At 39.0% G+C, this 23959-nt stretch overlaps 2 protein-coding genes across 9 annotated transcripts in view; both read left to right on the top strand.

Annotated features, from left to right (window-relative positions):
- The window catches only part of pum (pumilio), a 231356-nt gene that overhangs the window by 11842 nt on the left and 195555 nt on the right, over nt 1-23959 (top strand). For 6 of the 8 annotated variants that reach the window (XM_070207245.1, XM_032433662.2, XM_070207247.1 and 3 more), the window contains exons 4-8: nt 16579-16820; nt 17354-17480; nt 17549-17667; nt 23147-23423; nt 23492-23602. In XM_070207245.1, the coding sequence (XP_070063346.1) occupies nt 16579-16820; nt 17354-17480; nt 17549-17667; nt 23147-23423; nt 23492-23602 (876 nt within the window). Of the gene's footprint in view, nt 1-4937; nt 5596-16578; nt 16821-17353; nt 17481-17548; nt 17668-23146; nt 23424-23491; nt 23603-23959 lie in introns of those variants that run through there. The other 2 variants (XM_015170297.3, XM_070207248.1) reach the window with 1 other exon arrangement.
- LOC26530354 (serine protease inhibitor 42Dd) lies at nt 2313-3781 on the top strand. Its single transcript, XM_015170753.3, has one exon. The coding sequence runs from the start codon at nt 2417-2419 to the stop codon at nt 3617-3619; it is 1203 nt and encodes a 400-aa protein (XP_015026239.1). The 5' UTR covers nt 2313-2416; the 3' UTR covers nt 3620-3781.

Genomic DNA, 23959 nt, shown 5'->3' with positions numbered 1-23959 from the left:
GGTACTTTAAGCATGTACGTTCGTTCTTCATGCACATTGAAAATTTGTCTAATATTTGTTGCTTTTTAGGTTAGTTTTTAATGTTTGTTGGAATTAGTTCCTGTAAGGGTATACACTCGTCGCATTGCGCTGCTCTGCTACATTTATGCATTTCTTATTAAATTTTGAATTTATTGATATATTTTGTCTGCTCGTAAGCGTATTCAGTCGTCGCATTTCTTGATTTTCTCTCTTTTAATTTCTGTCCCTTTTATTCGTTATTGTTGCCTGCACGCTACCTTTTTCTTCGCAACAACTTCCTTTTGCGCGCAATACGAAATACTAAACAAATTTATTGCAATTATGCCAGGACAGCAGCCGCAGCAGCAGCCGCAGCAGCAGCCGCAGGAGCAAAGCGAACATAAAACACAGACTTAAATTTGTAGACGGTGTGTGTGTGAGCTTTTGTTTTGTTGCTATCGTTGTTACTCCACTTTTTAGCACGTTCGCCTTATGTATATGTATGCGTGTGTGTGTGTGTGACACAGCCAGGGCCCCAGTCAGCATCAGCAGCGAACATTTGCCATCTTTTCAACACTATGCTACGCTCTCGCTCTCACTCCAGCTCTCTCTGTAGCTGCCGCTGCCGCTGCCGCTGCGTTTACTCTCATTGTTGTTGATGTCGTAGGTCATTGATTTGCGCTTAACTGCGCGGCGCTGCCGGCACAAGCTTCATCCGTGGGCGCTGCTTTCCCCCAACTCCCGTGCGCAGCCCTTTATGTCTGTTTCTTCTTTTTGCGTACAGGTTTTTGTTGTTGCCGTTGTTATTGTTCGTTGCATGTGGCGCATTCGTCGTTCTGTTTTTCTGGTTTTCTTCTGCATGTGTTCTTATTACTTTTTCTTGCATGCTGTCTGCCGCCTCGCTGCTTCTGTTGTTGCTGTAATTGTCATTTTCTTTTGCTTGCTATGCTTCGTACTTGTTTCTTTTTGTTTGTGTTGTTGGTTTTTTTTTGCCTGTGCTGTAATGATTTAAATGTGTGTCTGTGTGGTGTCTGATTTTGAGCGCAGCTTTTATTTTGTTGTCATTGTCTTGCTCGCTGCTTTTGTTGTTGGCGCTTGCCTGCTGCGCTGTGGCTGGCTGCTAATGGACGTCGGCAGCGTTCACTGATTTGGGGCGTCTTTAGAAGCTTTTCAATTCACCACGAAAACTTTGTAATTGTGTGCGTTTGCGAGATGTGTGTGCGTATAGAATTTTTAACCCTCTCATTGTAATGGTAATGTTAACCCAGATTTTTATGAAGACCGCTTGAACGGACTACAGTGGGGGCTTGTAATTTTTGTAATCTATGACTTCAACTAGAGTTAAGCCAATTGCCTAATTACAGTTGCACTTGCCACAAATTTGTGCAGCGTTTGTTCACCCACTTGCCCCCCCTCCGCAGATTGCCAAGTTGTTTCGGTTTATAATTATCATTATTACACTTGTTAACTTTATCACTTCTGGACTTGAGTAAAACAATTAGCTGTTGTTGCGCTTGCTCTGCTTCTGCTGCTGCTTCTGCTGCTGCTTATTCTTCTTTTTGCTCTCTAATTTCACACACACTGCACGCAGTGAAGTCTTTGCTATGTTTGCCGTGCCTCACATTTTGCTTCACCCCCCCTTCTGTGTGCTTGTGCTTCGCTTCTAATTGAACAAACGCCGCAGTCGCAGTTGGCGCTGCCGTCAGCGCACTTTTTGCCGTTTCTTTTGGACTGCCGCGCGGTTGCCAATTAGCGAAAATGTTTGCCTGTTACCTGCAATTTTCCAGCCACAGCACGGGACAAGAGAATAATAGCTAGGAAAGTTAGTGATCAGCTGGAAGATACCTTGCAATCGGTAAGAGAGCACAAGCCACCCTACTCAAAGGCATACCCTGTTCTGAATTAAAAAAAAGTTTCAGTTAAGAATCTGCTTAACTAAGAGTTACCGTGTACTCAGAAAAAAAAACTCTTGTCAATAGAGTGCTGGACAAGTAGATACTCAGTACTCGGTCAGAAGGCCTTGATCGGCACAATGACAGACTGGAAGATATCCTGTAATCAGCAAGCAAAGTAATTGCGGAACTGGTAGATACTTTATAATACCCTGTAATTAGCAACCAAAAGAAATTGCATATATAACCTGTAGGATTTAAAGGGAATCCCAGTCTAGAGAGTCTAAACTTGAATAGCTTTAAAGGGGATACCTCCTGTTACTGATGAGGTCCTCAAGATACCTTAAAAATTATATCGTTGGTTTTTATTGCTCTGAAGGGTGTTTACATCAGATATTTGACATAGGATTTAAAATTTTTAAATTTTTCACATGTCTAGTTTGTGTTTTATTCCAATATAATTACACTTATTTTAATTCGATGTTAGAGGGTTACACGACCTATTAATAACAATCTAATTTAATATGGACGAAGATGATGGAACCAGAACTTCCTTCAATGTTTTAAGTGCATTCTCAAGTAATCTTTTCAATCAATTGTTTATCTTCAATCCCGGTAAGAATCTCATATGCGCACCCCTCGCCATACATACCTGCCTGGGAATGTTGCGATTGGGCGCTGAGGACGGGACTACGACTGCCCAGGAGTTAGACAATAGTGTTGGGTTTACCTCTAGAGATGAGACGGAGATAGCCGAGGATTTTCATAATACTTTGAGCTCTTATCAGGAGTCCAGCGTGCTGCACATGGCCTACAAAATATATCTAATGCACAACTATGAGATACGTCAGGAGTTTCACAATATGCTGACAGAGAACTTTCATTCGGAGCCCGAGCTTATTAATTTCTCTGAGAACATAGATGCTGCAAACACCATAAACGAGTGGGTTGACACCAAAATGAATCATCTAATCAAGGATGAGGTCAGTCCGGAGATCCTTGACGATAGCACCCGCATGGTTCTCATCAGTGCCACCCACTTCAAGGCCGAGTGGAGTATACGATTCGAGCCGAAGGCAACTCGCAGAGAATTCTTTTACATGGATGACCAGAACAAAGTCAAAGTGAACATGATGAATGTCTTTCATGAATACTATTACGCGGAATTGAAGGACCTCGACGCGAAAGGTCTACGCTTAACCTTTAGAAATACAGAACTACAAATGCTTATAGTTTTGCCCAACCGGAAAACGGGTCTGGAGAATCTATTGGCAATATTATCCGGAAAACCTCTGCAGAATATTATTTCAATGCTCACCCTAAGGCGAGTCAATATAAAGTTGCCAAAATTTGCAACGGAATTCGAACAGGAATTGACGCCCCTTTTCATGGAGTTAGGAGTGAAAAAGGTTTTCATTGACAAAGCCGAACTCGGCAAAATGTTGGAAACGAATCAAGTGCTAAAAGTCTCTAAAATTCTCCACAAAGCATACATCGAGTTCAACGAGGAGGGCAACCAGGTAGAGCCCTTGGGCGAACCGGTTGTCTCTATTGTCAGGGGTAAACCACGAAATCCGCCCCCGCCCGTCAATTTTTTTGCGGATCATCCCTTCTATTATGCCATCTATGACGAAAACCACGGTCCACTTCTTGTGGGTGGCTTCCAAGTACCAACGCCTGCCGGTTGCATTGATAATCCAAAGAAGCCCTGCTCTTGCGAGAGATGAGATAATAAATTCTATTCTATAGAGAACTAAACCGGTTATATATCATATCAGTTAATGATTATTATAGGAAGTGTATAGGCGTGTAACCCCATTAATGAAGATCTAAATTTGTTGAAATTTAGTGTGAAATAAACGCAAGTTTTACGATAACAACTTGGGAAGTAGTATAAATAATATAAAATTACACAGCTGGGACACATAAAGGGTATACAAAAGTTCACCCCGCTTAATGCACTGATTATTTGTTGTTGCCTTTAACGAGCGTGCGAAAAAGTGCTGCAGTCGACGGCGACGTCGCAGTCGGTGCCTTCGATTGATTGATTTGCATTACCGGCTAGCTGGCTTAGTTACTCTCTTCGCTCTCACACACACTCACTTGCTCTCTCCGCATATGCTTCTTTTATCATCTATGTCGCATAGCTAAAGCACAGTTTATATTTGCATCTCACTCTCTCTAACTGTCCCCAATTATCTGCATTAATTAAATAAACATTTTAAGTGCAGCATCCAATTGCTTGACAAATTAATTTGTTATTAGTTTTGCCGCCCGCTGACTGAGTCAAATGATTTTAATTGCCACTCTACCCTTACAAAAGTGTTGATTATTAGTTAATTCACTCAGTTTGCACTAAAAAGGTTCTACAGATAAAGCTCACAAGCTATGTATGATAAAAAGCTTTGAATGTTTCACAGCTGGCCTCACTTTCATCTTTTATTTCTTCTTTTTCTGCAAGCAGCAAACAGCTGCTTAAGACAGACGACGCACTGTCAAATCATGATCGCAGCACACAAGCAAATGAGTACAATCGGTGTGAGAGGGGCGCTCAACCCACACAGCAAAAGCGTCAGTTGAGCTGCGCTCAATAGTTGGTTCTCTTTCCACTCACATTACGTAAAACTATGCCAAATGAGGCTTAACGTGCACGCATACAAACACATGCACGCACAACAAATGTCACGTACAAAGGCAGGCAAAGAGAAAATAGAAAAACTTCGGCACACGTGTGTTGTGTGAAGAGGGGATCTACTGCAGCCGGCTTGAAGCTTTGGGGGTCTTCTCTCATTAGCGTTAACGTCGACGTTGACGTTGCTGCCTGGGCAGCATAAATTGCCGCCGATAATGTATGTAAATACACATGTATGTGTGTTATGTATTATTGCTAAGAGCCGCGAGCAACAGCTGCTATACCGCTGCTCTCTCGCGCTCGCACTCTTTTTGTTTCATGCTCTTTTGCTGTTCGCAATTTGCCATGATTCGCTTTTGCCGACGGAGCAGCAGGCGACCGCGTAGAATTTTCAGTTTGGCCGCAACAGTTGACTCGTCTGCATGCTGTATAATTTTCGCCAGGCCCCCCATCCGTCCGTTTGTTTGAGTGGAGTTCTCGTCTGCGATCGTTAAGCACGTTTTTTATTGCGTGTGTGTGTGTGTGTGTGTGCATGTGCGCCGGTTGCGGGGCTAAAAGAGAGTGCAAACAAACAATCGAGCGCGTGAAAAATTACCCCAAGCTTTTTTTGCGTGAAATAAAATTGTAAATGCTGTAAATGCTTGCAACGTTTTGTTATACATACATATGTGTATATGGTAGCGTGTGTTCGTGTTGGTTATGTGAAAAGCGCAGCTGATGCTCTTCAATTATTAAAGTTGTTGAAAAGTCGAAATCAATATCGAAATTCATGTACATATAAATCATAAATAAGGCTAAATAAATTAAGCACCAACAACAACGACTACAACAAAAAAAAAAAGAAGCCTGTGTAACGTGTTTTGTGTGTGTGTATTCGTGTGTTCCATTACCTTGGCGTGTTCTGTTCGACTCTACATCTCTCGCTCTCGCTGTCTGGAATCAGAAACTCTCGCTCTCTGGATCGTTCGTTGTGCTTAGTTAATTGCAGCCTGCCTTCTCATGATGAAACTACTGCACGACTTCATGTTGGATGCGCGCACTGCCGAGGATATTGCACTCACACAGGAAATGGTAAAGCTCGTAACATTGGCTCCCGCTCTCTTCTACTTTAATATTACGGCGCTTGTCACCTTTGATTGATTAGAAGCGCAAGTCTATGCGCATTTATTTTTGTTGTTTTATCGACTTTTAAGTTGAGTTGATTTTGATGAATTAACGCGTAGACAGCGTGCGGTCGCGATGTTAAGCATTCCAGTTGGAAGCACTTGTTAGATGTTTATCGATGTCTCTGTCTAATTATACGCTATCCGTTAATTGCTTCTGTGTGTGCTCGGGTTTCAATCGTTGAGCTGCACCTGTTCAAAAATTTGTTTATCTATTTTAGCGGACAATTCTAAATACATTTGCGTGTTAACAGCTGTGATTATTCGCATTAAATTGTCTACTTTGAGTTATTAATCATAGATTATTACACCAGGAAAATGACTCGCTAGCTCTCGTTACTAAGATGGCACACGTTGCTTTAGATTATGTCTATATTATAAGCAATTTGTTTTTACTCCTTATAATTTGTTTATAGTTTATCTTTAGTTTGAGTGTTTTACTCTCTTTTCCCTTTACTCTCTCTTAATACTGTTATTTATCGTTACCTCCCTGTCAACACTCGTTGCTTTAGAGAGTTACTCGTTAAGCTCACATTTTGAACAACTTGTTAGCTTTTTAAATTAGTTTGCCTCTCGTTACTTCTCTTATCTATGTATATATAAAATATTCTCGTTGCCAAAAAATGAAGTTAATTCCCGCTACTTGTCAGCTGTCACTCGTTACTTTAGCTACTTGTTAATGAAATAGATCGTTGTTGTATAAGAGTATTAATGGGTGTGGAGACTATCTAGGTTTTTTTTTGTGATTTTAACATAGAATTAATTAATTTATCATTACAATTTTACTATTTACATTTAATAAAGTGATAAAATGACTCGCTGAGTAGTTTTCGATAATTTAATCAACTCGCTCGAGCTTTTAAATTGATTAGTTTAACAACAGATAGAACGTCATTAACTAATTTGTGTATATATTTTTAAAAAAGCGAGCTTGTTTTAATGCCAGATAGAACTCGAGCTCTAGGAATGAATAGAAAAGAAAAAGTCATAAAACATTTTTAGTAAATATTCCAAATTGTGTATCCATTTTGTTTGCTTTATTTCTTCGCTATTAGATAATAGCACTGAGCTCACTTGCAACCAAATGCGACCCCAACCCCAACCAGAGCAACCACGGACCGCCTGGCAGCAGCCGTGGGTTTCTGTTCTTTCAGTCGGCCTGGCCTGAGTTTCATAGATAAAAACATTTTGCGGTTCTTGCTATGCCCGAGCAATTGTTTTTATATGAATTTCACGTAGTTTAACCCTAACTCAAAAAAAAAAAAAAAACAAATATATGTATAAATCCGATGGGGGCAATGCAGAACCTAGGGAAAAAAAGAGAGCGAGAGAGAGAGAGAGAGGGGTTGTATATTGTACAACATTTTATGTTGTTTGCCCCTTTTGCTAGGTACCGGTTTCTTTTAGCAGGAATTTACATGAAAATATATATATTTTCCGGTTTCAATTATGTGCAATGTGTGTATATCGGGGTCTCCCTTGTTTTTTGTCTAGTCTATTTCACGGTTGATTAGGTCGATGTCAACGTTTTACCCGTTGCCTGATTAGCCGAATGCCTTGCAAATGGGCGTGGTCCGCAGTAATGATGATGACAATAACTATAAACGCTAAAAACAATTCAATCGTTTCAATTTTATGGCAATCCAATATGTGAGCTTGCAAATAATTGACTAATCGCTCAATTTGTTACTTCTCAATGGAGATTGCTTTGATATATATATTTTTTTATTTTTGTTCTTATTCACATTCATCTATCATATCTACTCGTTGCCCTTTAATCGCTAAAATTACTAGTTACTTTTTAATTGTCCTTCACTTCTAATGGAGTCAAGAAGTCTTTTATTCAGTTGCGACTGTTTCTGCATAGCTCGTTGCCAACTACTCTTTACTAGCGAGCCGAGCAAACTATCTACTATTAATTATTAACCACTCGTTAGTAAACACACGTCGCCCCATCATCGTCAGCAACTACTCGTTAGGAAGTACTCTTTACAACTACTCGTTGACAACTACAAGTTGGCAACTATTTGCTAGTAATAACTCATTAGCAACTATTCGTTAGCAACTTCTCGTTAGCAACTGCTCGTTAGAAACTACTCGTTAGAAACTACTCGTAAGCGAATACTCGTTACTAAAGGATCGTTGGTGACTTGTTTTCCCAACTCGTCGTTCGATCTTGAAACTGACAGGGCAATGATGCTATAAATTTGTAGACATGAACATCGAGAATAATTTGAAGTATTAGACAGAGGACGAAAAGGGGCACCGAAAAAAAGGGACCCCAAACCGAGAAGGTGGACGACAGCTGGAAACGATTTCAGTGCCAAAAGACGACGACGAAAGAACTGACAGTTAACTTGTGGGCGGTGCAAAGGAGGCGTGCTACAAATCCAATAAGCACCACAACAAAATTGCAAATATTGCGACTGGTTGGGCTGCAAGCAAGGTAAAGGGGTGCGGCTTATGTTGAGTGCATTCTCTTTCACTCTCTCTTGCTCTCTTTCTCTCTCTCTCTCTCTTGGTATGTCTCTCTCTTTCTCCGTCTACTTGTGAAGTATTGTCACGTGTCTGAGTTAAGTATTAGAACTTTGGTTGCAATGCTGCGATGCCAATTCGCAATGCAGTTGAGGGACGCAGCTTTTGGAAGTTGGCTACCAAGTTTTGGCACCAAAACTTATCAAGTGTTTCGCAATTGCATTTTAAGGAATATTGAAAATAAATGCCAAATAGATTGGCGCTGACAAAATGGGACGACAAATTGGGGTCGAAAAGTATGTTTGAATATTTGATATATGTATGCGGGAGGAAAGTGTAGCTTAAATGCGCACTATTGGAACTATTTCACATTAAAATTGACTCATTTAACCTTTAAGCAGCTTAACATCAAAGTAAAACGTTTAATGGATAACAAAAAGTTGCATAATAAATCCCATAGCGAACGGGGAAATGCGTTTTAAGTGCGAATCATTTTGCACAAACAAAACAGTTTCATTCCAAACCAATTTTTCTGTTTGCAACGCAAAACATTTCCACTAAAAGCTGCGCATGCAAAGTCGCATTTCGAATCCCAGCCCTACCCTCAATTTTGCGAAAGGCGGGAGGGGGTGTGCGAGGCGAAGGCAACCCAAATAAATATGCACAGGCGGCATCGATTGAAAAGCGCAATAAACGCATTTATCAGCGCTTACTTTTGTTGTCTTTTTGGCCAAGAACACAAACACACACACACACACACACACACACACACACACAGATATAAACACACACACTTACACTCGCACATATGTGATGAAAATCGATTGAGAACCCCTCCCAAATATGCACAAGCTAGTACAATGATTAATCGCTCAAATTAACTGGAAATTCTATATTGTGTTTTCTATGTCAGGAGACTGTACTGGAAATTTGATTCATTTTCCAACACCAGGCAGAGAAAATCCTTCTTGATCATAAAATCAAAAGTAATGTTTTGGATTCAGAATGAAAATAGAGGCAAAGGGTACGATTAGTTAAAAAGGCAATGGGGAAAGCGCGTTAAAATGGGATAGTCTAAGATATAATAAGATAAGTTAGGTTACTATTACAATGGATAAGAAAGAATCAAAAAGACAAGAGGCTAGTAAAGCTTAGATAGCATTGGATTGAATTGGATAGGCTTAAATAGGATTTTATGGGATTGGATTGGATTGGATAGGAAAGGATAGGATTGGATAGGATTGGATAGAATAGGATAGGATAGGATAGGATAGGATAGGATAGGATAGGATAGGATAGGATTGGATTGGATAGAGTAGGATAGGATAGGATAGGATAGGATAGGATAGGATAGGATAGGATAGGATAGGATAGGATAGGATAGGATAGGATAGGATAGGATAGAATATGATAGGATAGAATATGATAGGATAGAATATGATAGGATAGAATATGATAGAATAGAATATGATAGGATAGAATATGATAGAATATGATTGAATATGATAGAATAGAATATGATAGAATAGAATATGATAGAATAGAATATGATAGAATAGAATATGATAGAATAGAATATGATAGAATAGAATATGATAGAATAGAATATGATAGGATAGAATATGATTGAATATGATAGAATAGAATATGATAGAATAGAATATGATAGAATAGAATATGATAGAATAGGATAGAAGAGGATAGGATATAATGTAATATCCGATAAAATAAAATATTTACTATATAAGCGCTTTTAAGTTGGAAGTTACTGTATTTGGTTGGTTTTTACTTTCCCCCCAAACCAAACACCCTCCCACTCGCAGCGCCCCGCCATCTGCAGTTACCTCCTGTTATCATTCAAAAATTTGATTTCTGCTTTGCTACAAAATAAACACGAGCTGTTGTATCGGGTTACATGTTGGCTCTGAACATTATCATGTTTATGGTATGACATGCCACGCCCACATTGGCACAAACTCGTGTTCTTGCGGGCAAAAGCTAACAGGGCGAACTGTCAGACATTTTTCACATTCATTTTTCCTGCCAACTGAGGGAATTTTCATTGCTTTTGTCGTTTGCTTTGCTTTTTTATTGCTTTGATTTTTGTTCTTTTCTTTTGCTGTACGACACGCAAAAGGTCTTTGCACCTGCTCACAACGAAGACAGGTGAAGAAAGGTGGCTACTCAATTCTCCAAAAAAAGCCAACTCTACGAAGGCCCCCTCAGGCTCTTACAATTTGCCTTAAACAACGCTTGAACGAGTTTTAAATGCTTTTTGCCATGAGACTTGTGCTGTAGTTTTTTTTTTGTGCGAAATTGTTACTTTGTCAACTCTTTGAATAAAATAATAATATTTATGGGTGTGGGATACCCTGGAAAGCACGGCAATTTTTACTGAATGAAGTAGTCGGTGTATGCTCTTAATGTTAATTAGATTTGATTGGAATCAATAGAAATTATAATATAAAAATTAAAATATATAGAAATTATAATATTGGTGTAGAAAGAAAAGGAAGTGTAGGGTATATTTTTAGTGTAATTTTTTGGATAATGGAAATGTAGGGTATATTTGAGACTTATATACATAATTGTTAAATACTCGAAAGGAATATCTGGGATAATGTTGGGTATAGCTATAACTTTTAAATATTGGTGTTATCAACTTGATCGATATCCATATATCCTCCGCTTTACAGGGTATTGTATCGTCACTTCAATTTTATTTTTCATAAAGGGCTGTGAAACAAAAATAAGTACAAGTGATATATTTGAAACTTATGTGCGTTTTATATTTTTTAAATTTTAGACTATAGGGTATTTCATAGTCTATCTACTAGTTAGATTTGGGCTAAGCAAATTAAGCTTTGGTCGATACATAACGGGTATATATTAAGGGTTTTATTTGCCATATCCCTTGCCTGGGTTGCTCTTTTTAATATTCAGCAAACTTTTTACAGGGTATTATCTGACTGGGACCTATTTGCTACACTCCCAAACGAACAATTCAAAGTCAACAGCTTTGCGTGCACAAAATATGGCCACATTTTAATGTTTTTGGTCAGTCTTGTTTTTGTTTTTTTCTCTTATTTTTTGTGTCTAATATATATGTCAAGTGCGTAGTTGTTAGACATTAATTTATTTATATTTGTTATGACGCCTCTTCAGAGTTCCACGCAGCATTCTTCTTTATTTTGTCTGCCCATTAAATAGATGCATTTAAAGGTTTGAAGAGGTTTTTTCATTGAGAGGTTGCCTGCTTTAAAGGTATCTTTGTTATTGTTGGTTATTAGACTGACGCGAAGGCCGTAATTACATTTCAGACATGTTTTTGTATATGCTAATTAAAAAACTTGTTTTATAGCTCAATTTGTTAAATAGGTGCATTAAAATGAAGCTAGTTTTCAAAGCTAAATACCGAGAAATTCTTGAAATATAATTATTTCTTGTGATTTTTCTTATGTATACTATTTGTTATTATATATACTGTTCATTATTATTATCAAATTTCTTAATTATGTACCTTATTTTTGGAATGAAATTCGAAAATTATAATCATTTTCTTAATATATTAGCAGTTTTTGTACCTCAAATAGTTGTTCTTTTTTTGTTAATGTTGTATTATTTCCACAATAAAATTTCTTTATATTATTATTGGGAATTTATTGAAAATTAGAATCAGACCAAAAAATGTCCATCCTTTCACTCTTTTTTCACCATGTCTTTCACATTCGCATTCCATTTTGCAAAATAAAATTTGAACATTTTCTAAAGAACGATAAAAAAACACATCATAAAAACATTTACAACTCCCCAGAACAGGCCTGAAACTCAAGGAGAAGCAGAAGAAGAATAAAAACAACAACAACAAATCAAAAAACTGCTAACTTAATTTAGCAAAAAAAAAAAACAGTTTTCTGCTTTTATTTACGACTCGTTTTTTGATCAAATTTTATGCTGTTGTTGTTGCTGACAAGCCTATACCACCCCCTCTTGTCTGTCTCTCTCTCTCTCTCTCTCTCTCTCTCACTCACTCGTTCACTCGCTCGCTCACGCTCTTTGCCTCGCGCTCTTTTTGCGTTCCTTTTGCTGCTGCTGTTTTCTTTAACGTTGTTTGTTGTTTGTGCGCCGCATCGCATCGCCTCGTTCGTCGCTTGTTCTTCTACTCGTTTGCTTTGTGCGCACGTTCTTGGTCGTCGCTTTGTTGTCTTTTGGTCTCACGCATGTTTTTAGGGCCGGTTAGCTATGTGCCGCCAAGCCCTCCCCCTCCCCCTCTCGCACACTCTGCCTCTCTTTTGCAGTCTCGCTCTTGCACTCACGCTCTGCTTGCTGTTGTTGTTGTTGTTGTTGTCTCTTCACAGTCAAGGACAAGTTAATGAACGATTTGGTTGTTTTTGTAATTCTTTTGAGCCGTTTTCAGCTCAACTGTGTGCGTGTGTGTGTGTGTGTGTGTGTGTGAGGTGGGGGCGAGGGGGGTGGCTCTCACTTTTCTGATTTTTCTCCACTCATTTTGTTGACTCATTTGCTTGTCTTTCAATTTGCTGTTGATATTTCTTTTTCTGTTGCTTATTCATTAAAATTTTTTTTTAATTTATGCAAAACGTTTTCTTTACTTTTCGGCTATTCACGCTGCTCTGTTGAATGAAAGGCGCCAAAAATGCTAAAATAGCGTATTTTTTTCTAGCTTATACCCTGTAATAAAAGGGAAAAAGGGTGGGGCTTGAATAAATTCTTAGATTACCCATTTCAGAGCACACGACTCACCAAATTCTGTTTTGAGTGGGGACTACTTGAAAAATGTAGTTTATTTAATCTGCGGCTACTCGAAATACTCTTGTTCTTATTGGCTTAAAATGCTTTGCGTGCACTATAAACAGGGTATCACGCAGTTGGTAGCATTCGACGGACACGTTTTTGTTTTGTTCTGTCGTTTAAAGAACTTTCTTTACTTTAGTTTATTTTTGTCAAGCGCCGCATTTTTATTAATTGTTCCATTTATATAAAAAAACTGCAATTATTTTTTTTATTAATTTTATTTTTTTTGTTTTAATATTAATTCAATATTTGCGTGGGAGTGATTGGAGGGCGGGCGGCGACGGTGGAGCTCCCTATAAAGATGACCCATATTGCGCATACGCTCCGTAAACATATATATATATATATTTTTTTTTATTTATTATGAAATGTTTAGTTGCGTTAAACTAGTTTAAATTGTTGTTGTTTTTGCCGTTATTGTTTATTGACACCTTTGTTGTTGTTGTTTTTCTTGCCATTGTTTGAGCAATCTGTGCGACAGGCCCAGTTGGCAACAACATTTTTTTTGTTGACGCTTTCACGCTTTTAGCCAAGCAGTTGTTGTTGAAAATTGTGCTTATGAATAGGGTATATGAGTGCATTGTCATATACTATAAAGTACTCATATTTTGGCATTTTATTTTAATATTTTCTAGAGTTTATCTCAGTTACCCTGGCGGCATATTTCCCCAAGCAGGGAATCGTATATTTGCCTTCTTTTTTGCCGAAAGGGTATCTTATGTTCGTTATCTATAATGTCTGTTTACCTTTGGGCCGCGTCTGCATTGCTTTAGTTATAGTTTTGAACTGCGCAAATATTGGCTAACAAACAAATTTGTGCCCTTTCTGGGGTTGTTTATCACTTTGTGTCGCGGAAGAGTTTTTCTTTGACACTTTTGGGCTTGGCTTGTTGGAAATTTTTGGCACAAGGTGGTCATTGCCCACCTCTAAAAAGTGTTTCAGCAGCCCTGAAATTCTAAGCAATGGCACAAGACATCATTCGATGTGAAATTGATTAGAGTAAGGGATTTGTATGTGTCAAGAAAACTACCACAGGCCGGCTCGAGTTCAATGCTTGTTGAATTTTTTAGTTAATATTGATAATCAATCAACAAGGTTTAAACATTAAAAGTTAGCGGGTACATTTCAAGCACCGCCCTTTGCTATCTACTCTAGGATTGCAAACGCAGTTTAAGCGTCAAACTGCAAAGAAAGTACAATGCTTTAAATATATAAAACTAAGATGTGTTTTCACTTAATAATAGTTTTCCATTAGATTTCCCTTTCATTTGAGGCCAAAATCAAATCAATTTCGAAATTTTGCCTAACCGACATGCGTTACACATTCCAAATTCAATTCGAATAAGTCGTTTTTGATGGGGCCCAATGAAAAGTGAAACGAAACTCCTCGCAAGGAGACAAGTTCCCGAAAAGAGGTAGGTATAGGGGGTAAAGGGAAAGTGCTGCCTCGTTGCGCATAATTCATGGGATTCGCGACGTCGACTTCGCTCAACTGTTGCCTCGTAAATGTGCTGGGTGATGGGCATATCAAATATTTAAGATGATGTTGCCAGCTATATGTGGCAACACTGGAAACTGTGGCATGTGGCACGTGGCACGCGTCGCGTTGACGCATTATGACAACGCAAATGCCTTGGGAATGAAAGGCAATAATAAAAACTCATGTAGCATAAAAGTTAATTAGGCAAATTTAACGCATGTGCCAGGCCCCAGAGTAAAGCTTTTCGAGCTTAGTGGGGGCGGGGGCGGGGGGTGTATGTGGAGGTGGTTGACTAAGGGATATTAGTATTATTATCTGATTTTGATATAAGCTTAAGTGCGCTTGGACATAGCTTTAATTGGGTGTTAAATGCTGCAGTTGTTAGAGCTCTATTTCTCTCCCTCTCTCTCTCTCGCTCTCCCTCTCTTTCTCGATCTCCTTGCTCCTTGCTCTTTGTCCCTCTAAAAGTGGCCAATAAATATCGCTGGTGACCAAAGACAAAACTGCCACAAATGGTTTCGAGTTGCGGCAGCTGTTTTGACTGATGAAGCAACCCGTCAACTGTCCAACTGTCTGCCTCTCTCTCGCTCTATTTCTCTTACTGTCTCTTTTTATCTCTACGTCCCTTTCTTTCGCATTGTGCACTTGCAGTGTCAGTTTGTCAACGGCAAAGCTTCTCATAAGTTGTTGCTTGATTTACAGCTTGAGAAATGTAACTAACTGCTGTCTGGCGACTGTCTTTGATGCGCTTCTGAATCATTGCCTTCCCTGACTGGGTGACACCGCCCCGCCCAATCGCTATTGGCTACCTCAGATGATTTATATCTCTAGAAAAAATAAGGCACTGTGGTCTCTGCTTGGAGGTCAGTGGCCCAAATATTGTGCAAGAACGCTGTAAACAAGTCTACTATAGATAAGCGTTTGCCGTTAAATAAACGTTACGTAACTGTATTATGCTTTCTTAAAGGCATTGGCGGAATGTTGACAACGCATTAAGCTTACGTTTCCTATGTCCACTCAACTGTTGTACTTTACCCAATACATATGTGGTATCGAACCATATCTTACGTTACGTATCTACTTGCTTACGTAACTTAGGACTTTAGTTAAATGTGGCAAAAGATAAAAATGATCCTTTTGAACTTTTTAATGACAATACGCGGGATTTCGTAAATATCTTTTTACAAATATCTATTTACACGTTCCGTTACGTGACCAGACGTAAGACGTTGCGTAGTTATTTTAATAGATTAATATTAAATTAAACAACTTGTGTTTATGTACATACCTTAACAGCTCGCTCAATGTTTACATATACAACTTAATATAACGTTGGACAATTAATTTTTTAAATAATTTTCTTCACTTAACCTAACGTATAATTTACGTAAGAACCGATGAAGACAGAATGGAATGGAATGCTTTTCAAGTATCCCTATTCTATTTATTCCTTTTCTGTTTATCACAAAATTATCTCTAATAGAGATATCATATATTACACTATGTTGTAGATCTTAAAGGTCATATACCTATCACACATTTGAGGTTCTCTTATGGTTTATCAGCTGTTTCCTAATTAACTGCTACTGAAATGCGAATTCAATTGTCACGTAGTTTTCATTAGAGGCCCAACTGCAGCTAATTTGATTTCATTAGCTATGCGTTTTGCACCAGGCTGCAGGATTGCAGGATTGTTGTCACTAGTGGTGGAGCGGAAATGGGTGGAGGGAGGGACAGCATTAAAGTTGAGGATTATAAAAACTTTGCAATGCTGGACACGACTCGGACTCAGTGTGGCATTAGCTGCTAAAGCCGAGCAAAAGTTATCAGCACAGTCAGCAGAACGCAGCGCAGCAATCGCAGGAAACGTAGGACGTGCCCCAACAGGAAGCTTACTGGACGCCTGCTTTTGCATGCAGTTTAGATGGGAGGGGGAAAGGTGGGGGTTTGCCTGTGGGCGTTTTTGCGGTAAATTATTGATGTTGCTAATAATTCAATTGCACCACTGAAATGGAAAATGGAAAACTTGGTTGCCCTGCTGCTTCTGACACGTTAATGCCATAGAAAATGTGCATTTGAAATTTGCTTTCTAATTTTACCTTTTCCTTTCTATCTCTCCTGCAGATTACCACATCCACTGCCAAGAAGCTGTGGGAGAAGTCGGATGGTAAAAGTGGCGCCTCCAGTACACCAGGGGGCCCATTGAATCCTCTGCAGATACCCGGTGTTGGCGATCACTCGTCCGTTTGGAAGGATCACACATGGTCCACACAGGCCGAAAATATACTGGCACCGCCCAGGCCACGTGGTTATCCCCATGGCGGCGCTTCTGATAACTCGAACAGCGGCAATGCGGGCATATTGAGGTGAGATATTGTGAGAGTACTTTAACGGATTTTAATTTGCTTACGTTACGTTACGTAATGTTAAGCGAGACTCTTATATTTCGTCATGTAAATCTAATTCGTTGAATTATGCCTTGCTTGTTATGAAATATTTATGTTGTTGTCTAACATTACGTAACACCTTTACGTATTGAATTAAAGAACCAATGGAGCATTAGCCTTTTAGGATTAATGCATTACGTGTTATCAAGTAATTTATCTTATGTTGTCTAACGTTACGTAAGATAGGAAAAATATGATTACGTAACGTAACCTATAACGTAATCAATTGCGTAATACGTAACCCTTAATGGATTTATGTTTTACTTGCTATCAAGCAATTACGTTGCTTAAAGTTATGTAAGATCCGAAATATCTCGTTACGTAACGTAAGCTGTAACGTAACGGAAACGCGTAATACGTAACAATTTAAACGTTATTAATTTACGTGATTCTAAGTCTGTTGGGTGCTTAACTTGTTTTAATCGCTCCCTTCTTTCCTTTTTCCCTAACAGCCCCCGCGATTCAACATGCGTTAAGATGGTTGAATTTGTTCTGGGCGGCTCACCCACCAACAAGGAGAGTCCCTTGTCCAGCTTGGAGCCGCGGATGCGCAATTTAAAATTTGACGATAATGATAAGGTAAACTGTGATCTCAAGTTATATAATAAAAATGTATCAACTAATATATGCCCGTTCGTCTATTGCAGTCACACGATGATAAGGAAAAGGCAAACTCTCCGGTTGATACAAATGGCTTAAAGAAGGACGACCAAGTCACAAACACAAATGGAGTCGTCAATGGCATCGACGATGACAAGGGATTCAAGTGAGTAGACAGCCTAGCCATGTTTAACCAGATAACTGATCAACTATTCCGCCGCTCGGTCGTCTGTCTCCAGTGTCTAGTTCAAGTCTGGCCAATGGCATTGACATTAGAATGGCTAAGCCTATGCCTATGCCATGTCTCTCTAGCAAACTGGTTTCTTCAAGGTCCCCACGGCACGTTCTTGTATGGGCCAGAGGGGCAAAGCTAAGAGTTCTGAAGTTGCGTCAGTTGCTAAGACTTATGACGCGGGGGGCATAACATGTGGAGCACGCTCCTCAAGACTGAGAAACTACAGAAAAAGAAGAGTTGTTGCTCCATATAGATGTGTTATTTTGATACATAATTTTGTTGTTGAAAATAGGGCTGTTTCATGATATATAGTGCGATCTATTAATCAATCTTTATATATATTTCTTTATTCGTTAATGGCATGCAATTTTTATAGATTCCATCCCCCTCGATATTAGCCAATTGCATTGAGCTTGGCTGTCAAATACTTTTCGTATCATTTTTTTTTATTTTCCCTCGACTTCCCTTTTAGCCTTCTGCTTCTATTTTCATGTCTCAAGAAACTTCCATTTGTAATAAAATTATCTCTGAAATGCAAACATTCTGCCCACAGTCTGAAATTGATTTTGGGAGATATTTCTTATTGATTCGGCAAATGACGGAGTTAAATATTTCTCCAACTGCTGTGAGTTGAGATCCGTTGAGTCAACACCCACTTGTGTCGCCTTTGCTGCCCACTTGGCCCACATTTGTTTCTTTCTCGCTTTTGCTGCACTTAGTTTTATTCGTTTATTTTTGGGACATTCGCATATAAAAAGATGATTCAGTTGTCAAGTGTTTTATGTCTTTGCCCCTTTGGCAGCACTTTCTAAATCTACTTGACAGCTGTACGAAATTTGGAGCTGTGCTTGGTAATCTTTCGGCTCTTATAAAGGGAAATTTCTTATAGATGTGTTCTTTTTTTTTTGTATATATATTTTTACCCATTAATATTTTGTTAAACACTAAGCAAATGGATCTTCAAATCCCTGCTGGTTATCTACTCTCCTGAGTTTTTTATGATATTTTGCAACAGTTTTCTCTTTTTTCAACTTGAATAAAACGTTTACGAATGCTGAAAAAAAAGAATTAAATATTAAAAATAAATCAAATATCTAGCATTTAATAAATTTCTCTGTATTTTCTCTGCTTTTTTTAAGTCTCTTTCTATCTCTCTTTATAGGTCTATGCCTCGTTGTCCCTCTTTCCCTCTCGCTCTTCCTCTGTCTTCATGTCTTTCTCTGTATCGGTAGCAGCTACGTATCTGGGCTTCCCTCTCTCTGCCTGTCTCTACCTTGTAGTCTATCTTTTTCGCTCTCTGTATTATTCTCCATTTCTTTCTCTCTATGCATAGTTTCTTTCTCTCTGCGCCGCTCCCTCTCTCTCTCTCTCTCTATCGCTCTCTCTCTCACTCTCTTTTGCACTCTCTCTTTCTCTCACTCTCTCTCTCTCTCGCTCTCTCTCTCTCGCTCTCTCTCTCTCTCACTCTCTTTTGCACTCTCTCTTTCTCTCTCTCTCTTTCTCTCTCTCTCTTTCTCTCTCTCTCTCTCTCTCTCTATCTCTCTCTCTCTCTCTTTTGCACTCTCTCTCTCTCTCTCTCTCTCTCTCTCTCTCTCTCTCTCTCTTTCCTTATTTCTCTCTCTTTTCTTCTCTCTCTCTCGCTCTCTCTCTCTCGCTCTCTTTCCCTCGCTCTCTCCCTCGCTCGCTCTCTCGCTCTCTCTCTCGCTCTCTCTCTCGCTCTCGCTCTCTCTCGCTCTCTCTCTCGCTCTCTCTCGCTCTCGCCCTCTCTCGCTCTCTCGCTCTCTCTTTGTATCTCTATCCCTCTCTCTCTCGGAATTTCTTTCTCTCCCTATCCATCTCTCTCTCTCTATCTCTCTCTCTCTCTCTCTCTCTCTCTCTCTCTCTCTCTCTCTCTCTCTCTATCATTTGCTTTATTTCTCTTTTTGCTTTTGCTTTCACTCCCTCTTTCTGTTTGTATGTGTTTCGTAATCTTCCTCTTTCTCCATAGGTTTCTCGCTAGTTCGTTATTTGAATCATCTGCCTCTGTCTGGGTCGTAATCACTGTTCTTATCTGGCTCTCTTATTTCAGTCTCTCGCTCTTGCTCTCTTTGCTCCTCTCTCCTTTATTCCATATTTTTCCCTGTCCTCCTGCCTCACCCTTTTTCTCTTCATTTTTATCTTTCTTCTATTTTTCTATCCAACTCATTTGTGTTTTATACATTATTAATTCACTCCCTCTTTTTCTCGCTATCATTTTTTCTTTTATCTTTTTATTATTTGCTTCTCTTCCCTCCTTATTGCTTTTGCATTTCCTTCTCTGCCTGTCGCAGTTATTTCCCTATGTTTCCTTTGTCTCATCACATACCGCTCTAACTCACTCCATCTCTCTCTCTCTCTCTCTCTCTCTCTCTCTCTCTCTCTCTCTCTCTCTCTCTCTCTCTCTCTCTCTCTCTCTCTCTCTCTCTCTCTCTCTCTCTCTCTCTCTCTCTCTCTCTCTGTTTCTCTCTCTCTTTCAATCTCAATCGTAATTCGTTTTCATCTCTTTAAATAGCCGCTTACAACACGCTCTGGCAAAAATTTCGGGCCTTATAAAGTTTTTGTGGGCAATTGCAAAGCCTATCCCCAGACCATAAACAAAAACCAGTTGTGGTTGGCTCTTCAGGCTGTTGTTGGTTTTGTTGTTCTTATTTTTTGTTGCTCTGCTTTGCCGGTTTTCTCTTTCAATTGTTGTTGTTGTTGTTGCTGCAATTTCAATGCCGGTGTCGGCGGCGCAGCCAAAACGTGTTTCAATGCCAAACGTAATAACGGTTATGATGTAAGTAATCAACGGCAATAGTGAACATAACAACAACAACAACAACAACAATGACTCAAGCAACAACAAAAAACAAAAATGTATATTGAGCTCTATTGAGACTCACTTTTGTATAGCATTTTGTTCGATTGGTTTGCGTTTATGTTTTTTTGTTTTTGCGGCAGGTTTCATTTAATTTTTTTTATATTGTTTTATATATATATATATATATCTTTTTTTATACGACTATTTTTTTTTTTTTTTGTTGCTCACGTTTTGCGCGCCGCGTAATGAAATTTAGTTGCGAAAATTCAAACGGCTCGCTTCAAATTGTGGCAACAGCCAGCCAAGCTGGCCAACTTTGGGCAGGGGGCTTGAATTCGAGTTTGCAATTTTGTTGTTGTTGTTGTTGTTGTTTTTGTGTGTGGTTTCAGTTACTACAACGGAGCACCTGTCGCCCGACCTACTCTCGACAGAGACTTGGCTGTCTGTTGTCTGCCCGCGCCCGTCTAACCGTCTGCTTACTTGGTCAACATTATGAGCTCCATTGACCTTTTTATCAACATTTGGCTGCGCACTTTCCTTTTGGCTGCCGCTGAAAGTGAAACATTTCTTTTGCTATTCACTCTCTTTTTTTTTCTATTGCATAAGCGAAATTTGAATAAAAGATTCTTGGTCAGCGTTTGGGCATGAAATGTGGAATGTTGCCAATGGAACTGACCTTAGACAAATAGCGTATCGTATTTTGTATTTGCTTATTTAAGCTTACTTTCATATATTTCATTGCTTAAAGTTTTTAATGCATGCAGTTTGAGAGTCGTCTTGAGCTTTTTATATATATATGTCGATAAGTATTGAAATATAGTATCAAATTGACATTCAGCGGGAGTTTTTCATATTAAAACAAAAATGCAGTTTAAGAGTCAGTGTGAGGTTTATATATAGATATGCAGTTTAAGAGTCATTGTAATGTATTACAATATAGATAGGACGGGAGAGTGTGAGGCTTCAGAATAGAGATAAATTTTATTTAAGATGTTAATAATTTTAACATATATATTGACTTGGAGATTGAGTGGGGTTTTTTCTTATATCAGAAAAATTCAGTTTTTGAAATATTAGACAAAATATTATCAATCAATGAATTTACTTGAAAAGCAATTACGAAAAGGGCAACTCATGATCAAAATCAGAATACGCTATCAATATCAGTTAAATTTTGGCCAAGTTTTTGGAGCTTACAACAGAGATAAGTTGGGAGCTTTTCAAAACAAAACAGAATAACAAAACACTCAAAAGCACTGTAAATTTTGGGTTTAATACAAATTTTGACGCTTACAATAGATTGAAAATAAACTACGGAGGTTCCTCTTTCATCTTTCAACCCAGACCTAAAAAACTGCTGTCGCTAATAAAGAGTAAAAGATGAAGATATTGAAATTTTACAAGTCTGCATTTTGTCGACAGATCAATAAAAACACCTTAAAATAAACATATTATTCAATATTTTTTTTTTTAATTTGTGTGGCCCAATTACTGATTAAAATTAATCAAAATGTTGTAAGCCATGAAATTAGTTACAGTTTTGGGCAAATTATAAGCACGTGCTGTATAGCTTACAGTTAGAGCAGCAGCTGGTTAAGCATAGCCCATTCGGCTTGAGGATTAGTCACTCGCGCGTTACAGTTGCACAGCCACTGCAGTGGCTGTTGCCGTGTTTGGTGTTAATGACCCGACAGTTAATTTATGGCCAATTCGCGCTGACTGCATGTTAGAGCGAGACGGCAAAAGCGCGCGTTGTGAGTCAACAAAGCAGACGCATACAGTTGTACAGCCACTGCACAAATTTTGTTGGCGAGCTTCAACACGGACAAATGCATTAATTAACACAGACAGTCGCGTATATATATAATGTATTGATTTATTTGTATATATCTTACTGAAATTTGCATTTTCGAAAAAAAAAAAAATCCGTCAGAATTTATTATTGTTTATTTGTTTTTATTTATGGCAACATTACCAGCTGCCGTTTTGGCGACAGTCTTTCTGCTGACGTCATAGACTATATGCCCCTCTACCCGCACTTCATCTTGTCAAACAATAAGTCTCAACAAGTTTGCTGCTTAAGTCTTTTGTTTACCCACACAGTTGGCAAGTCATTGCCAGTGACTTGCAAACTGTACAAATATGCATTGCAGCAGCGCCTAATTGTCGCCAAATAGAGTACAAATTTGCTTAAAAAGTCCAATTAGCTGTGATTAATTTGTTTATAATTGGTTTTCAACAACTAAACATTTGCGGACAGTTTGAGGTCTTTGTGCTAAATGTATTTTTAGTACAGTGCGTGTCATGGCTAGTTTCTTAAACTGCCTAGGTTGTTGTCTGTGCTAAGCACTTGTCACAGTGGCTCTTAAACTGAACAGGCATGCAAGTTGTTGCACAGTGAAATAAACTGTTGGCAGGCTTAAGGGATATGCGCAGTGAGTGTCAAACTGTAGAGAACAAGTTCTACAGTGACATTACAACTGTACGTTGTGTGCTCCAATTACATTCAAACCCAATTGTCTTAATTCAGCAGTGCATGCATAGCAATTTATGTAATTTTATTTTCTTTTCTCTTATCGTTTTCATTTACAGTCGCACTCCCGGCTCCCGTCAGCCATCGCCCGCTGAAGAGACACTGCCACGCCCACCCACTTTGCTGGATCCAACACACCATGGCGGCTTCCCACAAATGCCGCACTTCAATCACATGCTCATGGATCATGGCCAGGGTCATGGCATGGGCAACAATTCGGTGGGCGGCGGAGGCGGTGGAGCTGCCTATGCACATCAACAGATGGCGGCGCAGATGAGTCAATTGCAGCCGCCGATGATGAATGGAGTTGGTGCCGGAATGCCAATGGCCGCACAGGTGAGAAACTGCACCAATTTGACAAGCATTGCCTTTAGCATAATGCTCTATCTGTCTCTTTCTGTCAGTCACCCATGTTGAATCATCAGGGCGCACAGGTAGGCGGACCCAATCATATGGAATCTTCAGGCAATCTCTTGCAGCAGCAGCAGCAACAGCAGCAAAATTTTGATGTTCAGGTGAGTGCTCAATTAATACGATTTGTTGGCAGAGATAAGGAATTAGGAGATACTCTGTAATGGTTTAAAATCGGAGAATAGTATTTTATTCTGATTGTAAGCAGAGAAAGCAGGAAGATACCCTGGAATACCCTGATGATTTCTATTGCTGAATTGCTAAATTATACCCTGTTATGAGTAAAAAATGGGCGGATATGGTTTTGGTCTGTTTCTTATGAGCATCATATTCATTTAATGACTATTATGGAAAGCTCAAGAGAGATTTTTTTTACACATATCATCGAAAGCAGGCACTGAGATACCCTGTAATGAGTAAGACAGAAACGAGTAGGTTTAAGCATGATTCTTATATGCAAC

The sequence above is a fragment of the Drosophila virilis genome, chromosome 2, assembly GCF_030788295.1.
Source record: "Drosophila virilis strain 15010-1051.87 chromosome 2, Dvir_AGI_RSII-ME, whole genome shotgun sequence".
Lineage (NCBI taxonomy): Eukaryota > Metazoa > Arthropoda > Insecta > Diptera > Drosophilidae > Drosophila > Drosophila virilis.
Note: the sequence above shows the minus strand (reverse complement) of the source record. Positions and strands in the feature narration are given on the sequence as shown.

What these genes read in the sequence shown, in the direction of transcription:
- LOC26530354 (XM_015170753.3), top strand. Translation starts at nt 2,417, where the DNA reads ATGGACGAAGATGATGGAACCAGAACTTCCTTCAATGTTTTAAGTGCA.